Source organism: Engystomops pustulosus, chromosome 1 (assembly GCF_040894005.1).
Source record: "Engystomops pustulosus chromosome 1, aEngPut4.maternal, whole genome shotgun sequence".
In the NCBI taxonomy this organism is placed as follows: Eukaryota; Metazoa; Chordata; class Amphibia; order Anura; family Leptodactylidae; genus Engystomops; species Engystomops pustulosus.
Window position 1 is genome coordinate 235604392 of NC_092411.1, and position 15316 is coordinate 235619707.

Consider the following 15316-nt stretch of genomic DNA (forward strand, 5'->3'; position numbering starts at 1 on the left):
TGTTGAGTGCCACCCACAAATTAAGACAATTGCTGTTTTTATGTGGCAGCTCCAGGACTGTGTCTTGAAGTCATTGTTAATGAAAGAAGTCCATCATTTTTGTTGAGTGGGTATCTATACTATGTATTGATTGTTCACTACTGGGATTCCTATTAGCAGCAGCCGTCAAGCAGCGTATTAAGGCTTTTGTATTTCTTTACAGGGAGATAAAATCTGCTTTGATTTTTTTTTTTTACTTTGTAATATTTGAAATTTGTATCATTCCTGCGGCAATTTTGGGTGTAAACATAAAAAATAGGCAATATGTTTATACTCGAGTATAAGCTGAGTTTTTCAGCATAATTTTACTGCTGAAAAACACCTCACTCAACTTATATTTGGGTACATAAAAAATGAAATAAGTACTCACCTTCCCAACGCCTCTCGCGGGTCCTATTCTTGATTTTCATGTGCCCGGCACGCTCAGACTATGATGTCTGCTGACATCGTTGTAGTGTGCACTGGTACCGACATGTCCATGTGTTCTGCCCCTCTACACAAGGCTGAATAGCTATATACTGGGGGTGGGCAGGCTGGATAGCTATATACTGGAGGAAGGCTGTGACCAATGCATTTCCCACCCTAGGCTTATGCTAGGTTTTCTCAAATTTTGGAGTAAAATTAGGTGGGTCGGCTTATACTTGAGTATATACGGTAATTATAAACAATGTGCTTTAAATAAAAGAAATATAAAAAAGTATTTTGTCACCCTATTTCTAAACAAATGGGGATCTTTAAAACCGGTACTTGAAAGAGTTGTATCAAGTTTACAAGTTATCCGATATCCACAGGTTATGATAACAAGTTGATGGATGAGGGTCTGACTGCTGGGACCCCACCATTAACGAAAATGGGTCTTCACGGCGATCCGGTGAATAGGCATCCTAATCTCACTAATGGGTGGAGTGGCAGGATAACCAAGCATCTTGCAGATCCTTTCGATAGCATGGGAGCACACCGCTCAGCTACCGGAGAATGGGAATACCGGAAACATCTGAGCAGTGTATTCATCAGTTTCCAACACTCGCATACTTGCATCAAACCCCTCCATTCTCTGGATTGCTGTGGGGTTCCATTCATGTGATTGCTGGGGTTCCTAGCAGTTGGACCCTCTCCAATTGGCTGCGTATTGGTGATGACTTGCAAACTTGGCACAACCCCTTTGAAGAAACACTCCTACAATAGTTTTACTTTTACATTTTAGAAAGACTATAGTAGAATTCAGTAGAGAACCATTTAAAAAAAAAAATAATAATTTACGCTGCTTAGCTGTAAACTAAAGTCTGTTTTTATACTCTGTCTAGAAGATCCCCAGAATCCAGGTAGAAATAACATTAACCTATATGTTTTAAGTTTAGACAGTTGTGGACAGAGTTTATTTCCATGTTCTGTTGCTTCAGCTAATGTATGTAAAGGCTTTCATCACCTTCTGAGTACTTCCTCATCTCTGTACTCTGTTCTCACTGCTATTTTTTTTACCTTTGTTACAGGCCTTGGAAAGTGAATTTGTTTCTTGCCAGCTCCACCAGTGGATTGACCTCATTTTTGGCTACAAGCTGCAGGGTCCTGAAGCTGTACGATCTCTAAATGTGTTCTACTACTTAACATATGAAGGCGCTGTCAACTTAAGCTCTATATCAGATCCAGTACTGAGAGAGGTATGTCGTCCTATAGTGTGCCATTTATTATGTGTATTATAAATATCTATTTATAATATGATATGTTATGATCGAGCAATGCAGTCCTTTATGTTTCTCTAAATACAACCTAGGCTTATATATAGATATTTACATATAGGTTTTAAGGTCCAGAAACAAACACTAAGCTAAAATTTCATGAAAACGAAGTACTAACGTATTTTTTGGACTATAAGGCGCACTGGATTATAAGGTGCACCATCAATAAATGTCTGCTAAAATGTCTAGATTCATATATAAGGCGCAGCTGATTATAAGGATGAATGACCAGCAGGTGGCAGACCTGTGCACAGTTCAAGGCAGCTGTTGTCTGTACGTACAGTTCATATATAAGGCGCACTGGACTATAAGGCGCACCTCTGATTTCTGACAAAAGGATTTTTTGTGCGCCTTATAGTCTGAAAAATATGGTATGTGCAAGCTTAGTTTGCACTAGTACCAGGCCGATAGCCGATGGGATTGCTGATGGAGAATGGTCATCTAGTGCACAGCCTTCCATCACTCATCATGGAAGAGTCTGTTACTTACTACTTGCCCTTGCTAAATGTAAATATTAAATCTGCATGGAAATTGTGCATAAGGTCATTATCACTGATCAACTTTTTTCTGTCCCAAAATCTAAATATATTTGTTTCATTTGATAATACACAATTAATTTCTGAATTTTTCCATGGGAACGTGCAGTCAAGAATTGCCCTTCCAAAGTGTCCTTCTTTATAGACATAATGTTTCAGTTTCTGTAACATATACAGTTTTCTTTTGCTTGAAATGGTTTCACAGAATGTAAAGGTTATTTCAGTCCCAACATGACTCCAGAACACTGGTTTGCCGTTAATCTTCCTTTCGAGTATAAACAACATCAGTCTTTATAGCATTGTTAACATTTGTTAAATACTTAAGGAAATATGTTACATGACTTCTCTTCCGTAGGTGTATAAACATAGAAGCTGATGACTAGGACTGTAATTTGGAGATATCACATTTGATAAAACTATAAATAAATGGGATGTGACAGAGTAAAGAAAAGTGCTCCACACAAAGCTACATATCTCCATTTAAAGGAGTTACATTCATTTAATTTTTGGGTCAACACAACAAGTCTATGTGCATGCCTCACTATGCAATGGAATTATTGTATTTGATCACAAGTGCTCTGTATTCTTTAAAGGGAATCTGTCAGCTTTTTTGACCATGAAAAGATGCAAGATGGTTTTTGATAGCAGTTTTTGTGTGCCAATACCTTTTGTCTGTTGTTAGTAGCAGCAGGACTGTGAAAAAGCATTTATATTCCAGAATTGTAGCTGGACTCGGAGCACCGAGGTGCACTTGTGTGGGAGAACTTTTCACTAAGCATAACCATTCCTTCTGCTGTAGCAGTCATCTGTGTGAACCCTCCACCAGATACTCTCCATTCATACATCCTATTCATACATTTATATTACCTTTACAGAAGACACTCACATTTAACATATTATGCTTAGAATAATAATGATACAAAGTATAATACTCCCAAACGCTTCAGTTGTTAGTTTATTTCCTTTATTTAAGAAAAGCCATGACTGTTTTAAGGCAGAAGAAATTCTTCATATCTGTTTGCTCAGTTATACATCTTAGACCTCATTCAGACAGCCGGTATGAGGGCCGTGATCTGGTCACATGATTTGCAACGCAACAAGCCCCACAGACCCTCTATGGTTCCTGGTTTAGGCATGTTGAGCACGTGGCGCATCGCAGCACCGAGATAGAGTTGGGCGGCCGCTCGTCTGCCTATGGAAGGAGGAGCGCACACCCCTCCCACCTCCTCCTCCTGGCCCTGTACTCGCCTGGGCAAGCATACAGTCTTCGGAATGTGTCCTTACACTGATACAATCTGAAACAGAGAGGCAACGATATAATCGCCAAAGTGAAATGTTTCCACTGTTATTATATTGCTGCTAAACGAAAATGTACAATGAGGAAAATTTTTAAAGGAAATCTACCATCAAAGTCATAGATCCAGGCACAGTGACTGTGGTAATCTGTTGTTATCCATAACCTCCTTTTTTCTAAAATCAACTTTTAAAATTATGCTAATGATGCCCTAGCTTCACAGGCTGTTATAGTGTGCAAGGAATAATAATAATTCCTTTATTTATATAGACCACACAGATTACGCAGTGCTGCACAGAGCGTGACAAATATGTCCCTGTCCCCAATGGGGCTCACAATCTAATCAACCTACCAGTATGTTTTGGAGTGTAGAAGGAAACCAGAGGACCCGGAGGAACATGCCTCCCCCTCCCCCTCCCCTGTGTGCTGGAACTTCTTGTGCTGCAGTGAGATTACAGCAGGAAGAGGATGGGAAGATTACGTTCAGGAGAAGAGGGAGAGGTGAAACAGTCTGTCAATCTGCAACATGGAGAGGCTCTGGGAACTGCCCCAGTAGCCTTTCAAACTCATTAGCATAATTTTTTACATTAATTTTACAAGGAAGGATTCCATGGATAACACGCATAAGAAGATTGCCACAGTCCATTCACCTGGATCTATGAGTAAGTGCCCCTGGTGTATCCATGCTTTATTTTCATACTAGATTTCCTTTAATTCACAAGTTTTCCTGGATTGGGAGCCCACTACCAGCATATCCGATCTGAATGCCTCTACTTCAATTTGGACATTTTATAACCAGAGACTACAAATGTCAACCAGGTATTACAATGGGATTAAGATTTCTTGCCAATGAATAATTTTCTTGTACGAGTACAGTCCTACTGGGACAATTCGGACAAGAATCATCGATGGTCTATTGTGCTATACACAAGTCAGACATTTTTCGCAGTCCGTTGATCCCATCCTATCAGGGACAGTCATATGTCAAAATCACCCATTATAGTCAAAGGGTGCTTGAAAAATAATGGACGGAGCTTGGTTGCCAACCTATTGCCGTCAGTTTTTCATGCACGTGTTTCAGAGCTTTGAAAATCTGACACAACTAGAATGATACTAGGAATAATAATGCAGATGGTCAATAGCACTGGCACTGAAATCTGACAAAACTGGAATAAAAATTGTACGATTTTCACTGACCAAAATCCTACAACTAGCATAAGAAATATACATTTAGTAATTTACTAAGTACCGTATATAATCGAGTATAAGGGGGCCCTCTTCTATCCAACGATGTTCTGGCTCCGGCTCTCCTTCTCCATGCGGAGTCATGACATCAGCGGCTCACTGACATTCTAGTGCGGCACACACTATGATGTCAGCAAGCCGCTGACGTCACAACTCGAGCGACAGCACTGCATGGAGAGGGGAAAGCCGGAACCAGAACATTGTTGGACAGAAGAGGACCGACAGGGGGGGGGGGGGCTGTATACTGTGGACAGGGGATTGCAGGCTGTATACTGTGAACAGGGGGCTGCAGACTATATACTGGGGGGCAGGGGCTGAGGCTATGTATTGGGGGCTTGCACTGCCTGGCTGTATACTGGGGGCAGGCTGGGACCAATGCTTTTCCTACCCTCTGTTTATACTCGTGTCAATATTTTTTTTCCAGTTTTTGGGTGTTATATACAGTACCTGGAGATTGTCCATAATTTCACTTTGTAACTAGTGATTAGCGGACCCATCAGGAAGCGACGGCGAAACGCGCGTCGGGGTGCTGTGGTAGTGGTCTGGGGCTAATTTGACCTGAGGCACGGGTATATTACTTTGACACTTGTGTTTTAACTGAGATGGAGTTTATATTTTCTGTGCTCGGTATAGCCCTTATCTCTATACTTATGGATTGATTTTGTATATCGTTATGACGTGTTACTCTTTACTATGGTTAATGGATTGACCACCACCATGCTGTTTGTTTTTGTGGTTTTAACGTGTATGTTTTTAATGTCCAATTTTTGATTGCCTATATGTATTGATAAAGATTTATATTTTGAATTAATTTTCGGTACTTGTAGTACGACTTATGGTCTCATATGCTCTTTGCTGGTATTCATTGTTTGAACAGCATAGGGATCTGTTACCAAAGAGGTGGGTACGGTTATTGGTATTCACCATCAGTAGATTTACCTGATGGACCTGAATCCGAGCACCTGCAATTGGTGCAAGCAAAGGGCAGAGCTGGCGCCATTTTCCAAAGGATCAACGCTACCCAAATGATAACTGCTAAAATAGGAGTAAACCTAAACCAGACCACAAGTCCCGGTTCGTGTTCTGCAGACCAGAACCTGTAATGTCTTGTACGTACCTGAACATCGCAGCTTGGGTCTGCTCATCACTATTCGGGCTGGATATTTTATTGATTATCAAGTCATTTGTGATTCAAGAATTTTTAGCTCCTGACTTTGCTAGATTTCAGGATGCCTCTATCAAGTATAAGAAGAATATTTGTCCTCGTGTCAGAACATTGGCCAGTTCTCCAGAGCCTTGTGCTGTCTCAATTTCTGATTTCTTCTCTTTCATTATCATTGAGTGTCCAGTAGCCAAAGCAGTAGGTGTTTTGTACAAGCACATCAAACCTAAAGAGGCAGATACTGTTTGAAATTCTCCATGAACTCACTGCCTCTGAATGCTAGTGAGTGACATTTGTTTCTGTTGCTTGTGTCTGCTTTGACTAGCTGGTTTGTCTCAGATTGGCAGTCAGGATTATATTTCAGTTGGCCTACAGATGTAAGAGTCAAGAGCAAGGCAGGTCTTTAGCAGTATTATATCTAGACATCGGAATGTCTCATTTTTGTATATCCTTGACATGCTCTTCTTTAGCGGCTATTATTTTTAGGGGGTTAACATACGTGGCATGTATATGCTATTAGAAAAGACTAATGGAAAAAGCGGATCGTTTCTTCTTCAGACAGTAATATTTTCCCTTATTACCGAAAATGTAGCAAAATGATTAGCTCTAAAGAAAGCAAATATATTCTATAAAAAAAAATGTAACAACTGATGGAGACGAGTCTGTGGTCATCTTGCAGTGAAGATATCCACATGTATTCCCATTCTTTCAAGGTTTCAGTCTTATTTGACAAATAATTACTTGTCAACCACTATAAGGGTCTTTATGCTAGGTTTTAGATATTTAAGTGTATTGAATTTCACATGTAAAATTTTACAGAAAACATCAGTACAAACAAATATACAAAAGTAATACATGGTTGGAGTAATAATTCACCACCAATCAGCCAATATTTGTGATCCACTCCGGATCATTCACTCTTTCACTGCTAAAATTCATCTTCAGAGATATGACAGTATCAGTTTACATGGTATTGGAGTCTATGGAAAAGGTCAAAGGAGCTGCTGGAGTAAAAGATACAGAACCATCTCTGCCACTTAAGGCCCCATTCACACAACCATATTTGTGGCCATGTCCTGGCCACACAATTTAGGGGCCAGATGACTGCTACCATTGACTTCTATGACACCCGGTCACAATACAAATTTATTGGTGCAAACTGCCTTTTTGCAGATAATTCAATACTGGTGCATGGTATGCAATTATCTGGCACAATCGGCGCTGCTATGGAGCGCACAGTTGCACCTTTTTCTTTTTGGCGCACTTTCATTCTACAGCGTGCAACACAATTGTGGCACAGCGCAGTAATAAATGTTGTTCAAACTAATTACACACACAAACAAGCCCACTTAGGTGCAAAATGTCGGACAAAGTGCAGCCGCAAGTTATGGCACAGACTCCTAATAAATACATTTGCAAATTTTAAAGACGTCCTTTTTAGTGCACCCGTAGACCCGTAGAAAAAATTAGTGGTGCAGACACAATGATCTATCTGGGCCAGTGTATCTCTCCACTGTTACCGAACTGGGCAGACGCATAACAAAATATAGGGCAGGTCCTATAACTGCTTGGATTTTTGGCGTATCAGCTCAGCTTTCAATGGAGAGGGGAGAGATGAGCGCTTATCCCATTTTTGGACACACTAAAGAGAGAATGGAAGCTTGTACAAACCTCAATTACATGACAGGAATAGGATCTGCCCTGAGTTTTCTACAGCTCCACACTGATCTGTAAAAAAAAAAACACGTTGATGGGTCCATTGAAATTCATGTATTAGTGTGCCATCTGCAAAAGGATGAAAACTACGTTTCGGCATACAGTACATGTACCCTTATGCACCTGCACCTCTCATAGACATACATAGCCACTTTTATTTTATTACAAAGTCACCTGAAACAATAGGTGCAATAATAAAATCTCTGTTATATCTTATAGTTAGTTTTTCTGAAATACCAATAAGACAAGAGAACATGCTAATAGATTACTTTGCCTCTCTCCTCTTTGTGGTTTAAGATGCACGGTCCCATTAAAGTTTTCCTGGTATTTAGTATTCTGGGTAATTTAACTCCAGCTGAAAAGTTATGAGCTAGCTAGTTAATTATGCATTTTATTGTTGTACCTCATATTAGAGATTTTACTGTTTAATGGCTATTTTCAATATATAAGGAGTCCCAAAGCTTTTATGGATTAGATTGCCCATAAAATGGCTATGCACAGCATCTTGCCCTTTCCCATTATAGTTGGTCTGCTTTTATTTCTCTATTCACAACCTTAGTTCCATCAGACAGTCATGGGAAAAAAAGCTCTTTGGAAATTGTGTCTGCAGAGGAAAAGTTAGAAACGATGTATTTACCCTAAGTGCATCCATATGTGCAATATTTTTCATAGTCTACAACCGTTAGCCTGGTATATTTCTAACAGGAACCATCACATACAACATGGACTGTGCTCAGCCCAGATTACAGAAAGTTATTTTAGCAGTGATGAGACCAATATTAATGACTCTTTATGTTGATATGTAATTGTGTAGCTTTGTATATTTTCAAATTCTATATTCCTGTGTTCTACAGCCAGAAACCTAGTTATCCTGGTATGCTATAATCTACAAACTAGCGTACTGTTGGGACCTGTGATCCACTGATCGACAGTTCTAGATATTTGCAGTCTCATATAGTTCCAACATTATAAAATTTTTCCTTAATGTACATCTACTATCAGATATATTGATGGTAGACGCCTATAACTCACGTGTCTGACGTTTCCTTGCTTTCGAAAACACTTTTTATTACTGTCCGGATTGTCCTTAATGTAGAAACATAAACTTATATGCTTTATGCTAATGAGCCGGAGGTGCTCAGGCTTACTTCACCTTAGCACCTCCTTGCTCCATGGGGTCATAGTTTATTCACACCCCCTATCATGCCAGGTCCCACCCCAATATCCTTCAAGCTGCCCATGATGTCACCTGGCAGTCTGTAAATCTCTTGCGCGCACACACTAAGACTTTCATTTGCACGAGCGGCTTGATAGAAGTGCGACTGCTCGAGTTCCTTTAAATCGGGTACATTTTTGAATTCTAGCGAGTAAAAGATAGCCGTATGCAGCATTGGTTTGTGGTAGCTTTATGACTGGTTATTTTTTTTAATCTAGAAATTCTAGTGGTCAGGGGAAGAGATTGGGTTTACCCCAGCAGCTGTTCTTTGAAGACGATTCTATTAGGAGCTGATATCATTGGAATAAATCTCATTAATTGTGGACAGCATCTCTATGGAAGGAAGTGGTGCCTCTTTAGTGCAATGGCGAACAAAAGCGGTTTAATACAGTGGTGAACAAAATAAAAGAAATTTGCTTACCTATTGGAGTTTTGCTAATTCAAGGCATAAATCTGTATAAAATACATTAGGTGGGTATTGCTGGGTACAAAATACATTGTCAGGATTCAACAGAAAAAGTAGCTCTTTTAGATCCTGAGAGAGTTTATCCTTATTTTAGTACATAAAAACAAATTCATAAAAACTTAAGTTTAAGTAAATCCAGTGAGATTTCTACAGGTAAATCCACTAAGCACTGTATAGTGTACGTACAGGATTCATATAGTAACTAACCTGACAGCTTTTATCACATCGAGGTGCATTGGGAATGTAATAAATAGTAGAAACCAGCATTGAAAAGTTACATAGGGGAGAGTCATTAGTGCTTCTATGATACTTTGGCGTAGAAGCACTCATATAAGCGCTCAGATGACTATACCACCTCCATGACATATGGTTGTGGATGGGCGCAACAGATGGCGGTGTGTGCGTGCCCGAGCGTGCCTGCACAATTTTTAAAAATCAGCGGACATTCACCATTGAATGTTCACTGATTTTTACTGAAAACTACACCAGTTCCAAAGCCAAAATCAGGTGTGCATCATAATGGGTAAGAACCTTTTATTTAAGAGATGCTGCTACTCCTCTTTCATGCTTCTCTCCTAGTTTAGGCATCAAAAACTGCAACAGAAAAACTGGATGCATGAATGCACCCTAAGGGTTAATAACTCCCTGCTGTGCAGAAAGTGTCAGTATAGCAGAATGTGTTGTAGGGATCTGAAAAGGAGTGTATGTCACAGCCTAAGGTACAGAGAGAGACTGAGAAAGTTCTATAATGGGTCGATCATGAATGAGCTGACTCTTTAGGTGAATGACAGGAGTCCGCTCTTCCCTGAAAGCCAACGTCTCACTTAGTCTTCCCTTATTTGATGTCATGCTCCTATCCTGTGATCATGCCCCTTTTAATAGAAAATTTTGGGTAGAAAGTAGAGTGGAGATGGGTGGCTGACCACCTACCTCTCTCTATGTATTTACATAGAGAGCCGTACAGGAGCCAGAAGAGCCAAATGATCCAGCTCACTTGAATGCTCTGGAACCAGAACCTAGAAGGGCTTTCTAAAGGCCCATGAAAGCACTTCAGAGTCATTAGCTGATTTTTGGCGTGAAAACAAAGCGGGTCAGCAATATAAAAGGCGTGTCTGGTTTACTGAAGAAGGTTTCCTTTGTTTGGATGGCTTAGTTTTAATGTTAGATTTCCTTTAAACCTTTTTAACATTTTGATATTCCACAGTGTTCTTACAAACCATACTGTTAGCAAAGGTAGAATAAACATATAACATTTTTTAATCTGTTATGCACTGTAAAATGCCACATTAGCCATTTCTTAAGGGATTTTGTAGACCCTTTAATGATGATTTTATGGCATGCTGTTTACTAAGCATATGTTCAGGCAGTTACTCTGCAGCATGTTCCACACTATGCAGGTGACTGTCGGATCCCTCTCCTGTGGAAGCCGGCTGTCTGGAACAGCACTGATACAAGTTTTAACTTTAGGTATGCAACTAGGGAAGTCTGGTGTAAGCTATTGTTTGGTTATGTTACAGTACATGTCTTTAATTGATCCTTGGGTTATAGGAAAGTGTTGTGGATTTCTTATGTTTTATTTAAAAAAAAAAAGTCAAATTTGTAATCTTCATAAAATCCTTACATTTGTTGTATTTTTCTGCAGTTAAGAAGATGTTCAGTTGAGTTTATAAGGTTCTTCACAAATGTTTTTGTGCCTGGCATAATAATGGACTTAGCAGCTGAAGAGTGTGATTTCTGATTGTTATAGCATAACATGTTTCTGTTTAATATCACATGACAGGACAGGGAAGTTTTGCAGTCTTTCTCATGGTAATAATATACTATACTCTTAAAATGACTTCACCATAAATACCAGGGCCAAGTCCGGGACTTTATATAGATCCACCTTTCCATATGATTAAAGTCTACATTTTATTAAGGTGTTGATGCATCTCTTTATTTCATATTTAACACCTTTTCGTTAATCTACCTTTACTATTTTTCAGGGTGTGGAGGCTCAAATCCGTAGCTTTGGACAGACCCCGTCACAGCTGTTAATAGAGCCCCATCCTCCCAGGAGTTCAGCAATGCAAGTTGTAAGTATATTCTTAGTTACCAAGTTATTTCTATTGTACTGAATCTCCCTAAAATATCCGGCATAATAAATATTATTAGAACAAATCTGAAGTGGAACTACAAATTTTGGATGTATCAAATTTTTGCAGCCAGATTTTTAAATGACAAAGTAGTTCATTAACTTTTTTTAAAATGTATTCATTTATTTTTTTATTTTCTCATGTTATATTTATACATTCTATTGAAGGATTTATACAAGATGAGTCAAGGCTTTGCTGTCAAAAGCACAGAAAGCACAAACACTGTGACAAAACATATTGTTAGAAGCAACTACAGAAACTATGTAGCTGTATTCTTCGTACTGGGGTTAGAGATCTATTCAATGGACTGCTGCAGAGCCCCTCCCTCTGCTGAGTGACTTCTGTTGAAGGCTTCTGTTTGAATACTACAGCTATAACTCCTGGAGGAGGGGATGTGGTGCAGTTCCTTGAAGAGATCTCATACACCAGTGCACCATAGTGGAATCCAGCTACAATCCAGGAAAAAAAAAATTATATTTTTTGACGGGCCTGCTGCTATGAACGGCACAAACAATGGCATTGTTTCACAGATCTTCAGGTATCTGCAGCTTTTGTGTGGTCAAATAAAGCTGCTATTTTTTATAGTTAGTAGTCAGTAGGTTTTACACAATCTGTGAACTGTGTTAAGAAACTGGTATGCAAAAAAAGTTATATGAACAATGAGATGTTTGGATATTGTACAGCCTTCTGGTTGACATAAAGTTGGGGAAATTATGGCTAAAAAGAACAAATTAAAGCTGCAGTTATGTCTTTCTTGGCTCAGAATGGCTCGGCTTAGATTCGTGGGTGGTACATAAAGGATTATGAGTAGATGACACATTTACACATATTGGCTGCATGCCATACTTGCTCACTTTTCTTTACTTCTTAACCCAGAGCTTTGAGTTTTGTTTCATTAAAGTAGTTTTGTGTGGAGGTTCATTTCTGTGATTTCTGGTTATTACATTATTATTGTACATGGTGTTCATCTAGCACACCGCTGTGTGGCCACACTGGAAAGGAGTATAAAATATGAAAAGTCAGAAACACCCTAATTATATGTAGCATATAATGTGCCCTTAATATGCCTTTTGTGCTTCCTTTTAGAGGGTAAAGCAAAGTGAGAAAAGATGGTTATGGTTATAAATATTAAAAGAATATACAAAAAAACATATATATTTTTTTGTCCCTTTGGAATCCTCCAGGCAAAATAATCTCTGATTTAAGAATTATTCTATGGTATATTTTATGTGAAAAATAATAGTATACCTGTACAAAACACTTTAAACAATCAAAAATGAATAATAAAAAATGATGTTTCCAGTTGATCTTGGGGTAACGTGGGTCAGGATATAAAATAACAATGTCTATAAATCGGGTAAATAGAATGGCCTAGTATTATGCTCTCGGCAGGCATTTCATATGAGCTCCTAATGCATTTGGCTTTCCTCTGGGCTATAGCGTGCACATTTTTCTTCCCGCAGCAGAAATGCGAGCCATCTTGTGCTGTGTTAAGTGCAGCAGCCATAATATACGCCAGGTGTAGTAATTAGCAGCCACATGAAGGCCGCCTATTTGTCTGCTGCCGCTGCCGTTGTTGAATCCCCCTGTGCCTTCACACTATCAGATAGCTGGATTTAATTGAGGCCACATCAGATGAGGCATTACTGACACCTTTAATTGAATGAGCATCCAGGGAGAATTAACTCATAATATTGATTGGCTTTTAGCCACTTGCTCAGAAGGGTGTCTGGATAGCTTATTAGTTGCCTTTATTTACACCTTTGTGCAAAGAGTACAAACAGGGATTCATAGTGCAATATGTTTTTGTAAGTACTCTTAATAACTTTTTAAAAAGGGCTGATAATAAAAATGCAAATGCAGTTTTAATAGCTTTTTAATATAAAAAAAAAAAGAACACGGTGTAATCACGGAGCGGAGTGCTTTTTATTTATGCCTATAATTACTTCATTATTGTTCCTGGATATTTTCTTCTACTCTCCTTTTTTGTCTCAATGGTATACTAGGTAAGTGGTGTTCACTGGGGCCAGGTCAGAACAATATTTTCAAATGTCTTGGAAGAAAGTCACCTAGAAAGCAGAAATTATTGGCGCAAAATGTTTTTTGCCCATGTGCTCCTGGTTGTATCCCATGTATTTCAACGGGCTCATACATATGACTATGATTTCCAGAGCTCGGTCTATGAGCTGACTGCCAGAGCCACAAGTTATAGAGTAGGTCCAATTCCGGCTTGTTTGTGGCTTGGGTAGTCTTTTTCTAATTCCATCGAGAAGGACCTCACCCGTCGATAATGCACAGGTCAAAAAACTGTGGACTATGGGTCTTTTTCTCTGTTTTTCTCCAATTTGTGTACTGCAAAAGTATGATGAATGCCAAATATACTGCAACTGTTACACCGCAGGACTCAGGCTTCTATGTGTCGGTAGAATTGCTTTAGTGTAACCGGGGAGTAGAGTTTTACATTTATTTAGGTAATGGTCCACCAGTAGCATTCTTCAGTTCTCTAGCTATAAAATCACAGCTTTCAAAAATTCTTGTTTGATTTTGCTGGAGGAGGAGGAGGAGGAGGGGGGCATTCTGCTTTTATACTACCTGGACTGAACTGCACTGTTTTTAACATAGCGATTTCCTTTCATATTACATTTCCTACTTGTCATCCGCTCAGATATGGCTTGTAAAAGGTTTAAATGTTTAATATGCATTTTTATATTTGTATTGATTTTCTCCTCTCTCCAGCTGTCTTTTCTGTTGCCTGCGCTCTGGCTCATACATTGCCTATACTGCAGGGCTGGGTTCATTTGGGGATTGTGGTGCATTATTTCTGTGAATAAGGGAAATTCATGAAATGTCACAGTAGGATTTACTCTTCTGGCTGTAATAAACAGATATAACACAGAATGAAATAAGCATACAATAAAGGCACAAGTAGTTTTTATGATGAATGTAAAGGTTAAATTTAAAAAACTAAAAGCAAAGGTCGCATCCCATGTTTAATGTTTTGAACAATGGAGTACAATCATGATTGAAGTGAACAAAATACAGAGGTTATTCTTTGTTACCCTTTAATCTATTAGGGCATTTGGAGTGTATAGAGAAGGGTCCACAGCGTAAATAGTGACTGGCTTCTGCTCATCCAACCAGCCAAACTATATTACATGGTTGAGCATTCATACGTTTTTGCCACCATGTTATGCAACTTATGCCCTGTATTTGGAAAAACTTCTGGGTTTTCAGGGCATCCACACTTTGAAATGCTACAAATGACAAAAATTGTAAGTAAATAAAAAATTTAAAAACTCACTGTTTTGTATATACACCCAGGAAACTGCTAGTAATCTGAGGCAAGTTTCCATCTTAGATATCCTGCATAAATGAGTCGGAATACATAAACAAAGTTTAAATTATACTGTAGTAATGCAGAAATGTAGTATTGTAGTAATATTGCTCCATGAAGGGGAAGGCACAAAAATCCCACACGTCTTGAAAGGCTTCTATGTCACCTCTTTTTAATAGTCAGCGTATAAAACAAAATTTTCAGCTGTTGCAGGGAAGATATTTATTGGATTTTTTTCAATTACTTAGAATTTGGGGTTGGCGGGAGTTAAGAAAGCTGGAACAACCGCTACCAAACCCCTATTTCTTATAAATATTAATATTGCTAAGGCTTCCTTAGTGCATCATGTATTAGTACCCTGCATCATGTGACATATTCACATTGGGTATTGTTTGGGGTTTAATTCTGCAGTTTATGACTTGTAACTAGTAGTTATA

At 38.9% G+C, this 15316-nt stretch overlaps 1 protein-coding gene across 4 annotated transcripts in view; it reads left to right on the plus strand.

Moving 5' to 3' along the window:
• Positions 1–15316, plus strand: part of LRBA (LPS responsive beige-like anchor protein) — a 358816-nt gene that overhangs the window by 298115 nt on the left and 45385 nt on the right. For all 4 annotated transcript variants that reach the window (XM_072121481.1, XM_072121491.1, XM_072121508.1 and 1 more), the window contains 2 exons: positions 1530–1697; positions 11396–11485. In XM_072121481.1, the coding sequence (XP_071977582.1) occupies positions 1530–1697; positions 11396–11485 (258 nt within the window). The remainder of the gene's footprint in view (positions 1–1529; positions 1698–11395; positions 11486–15316) is intronic.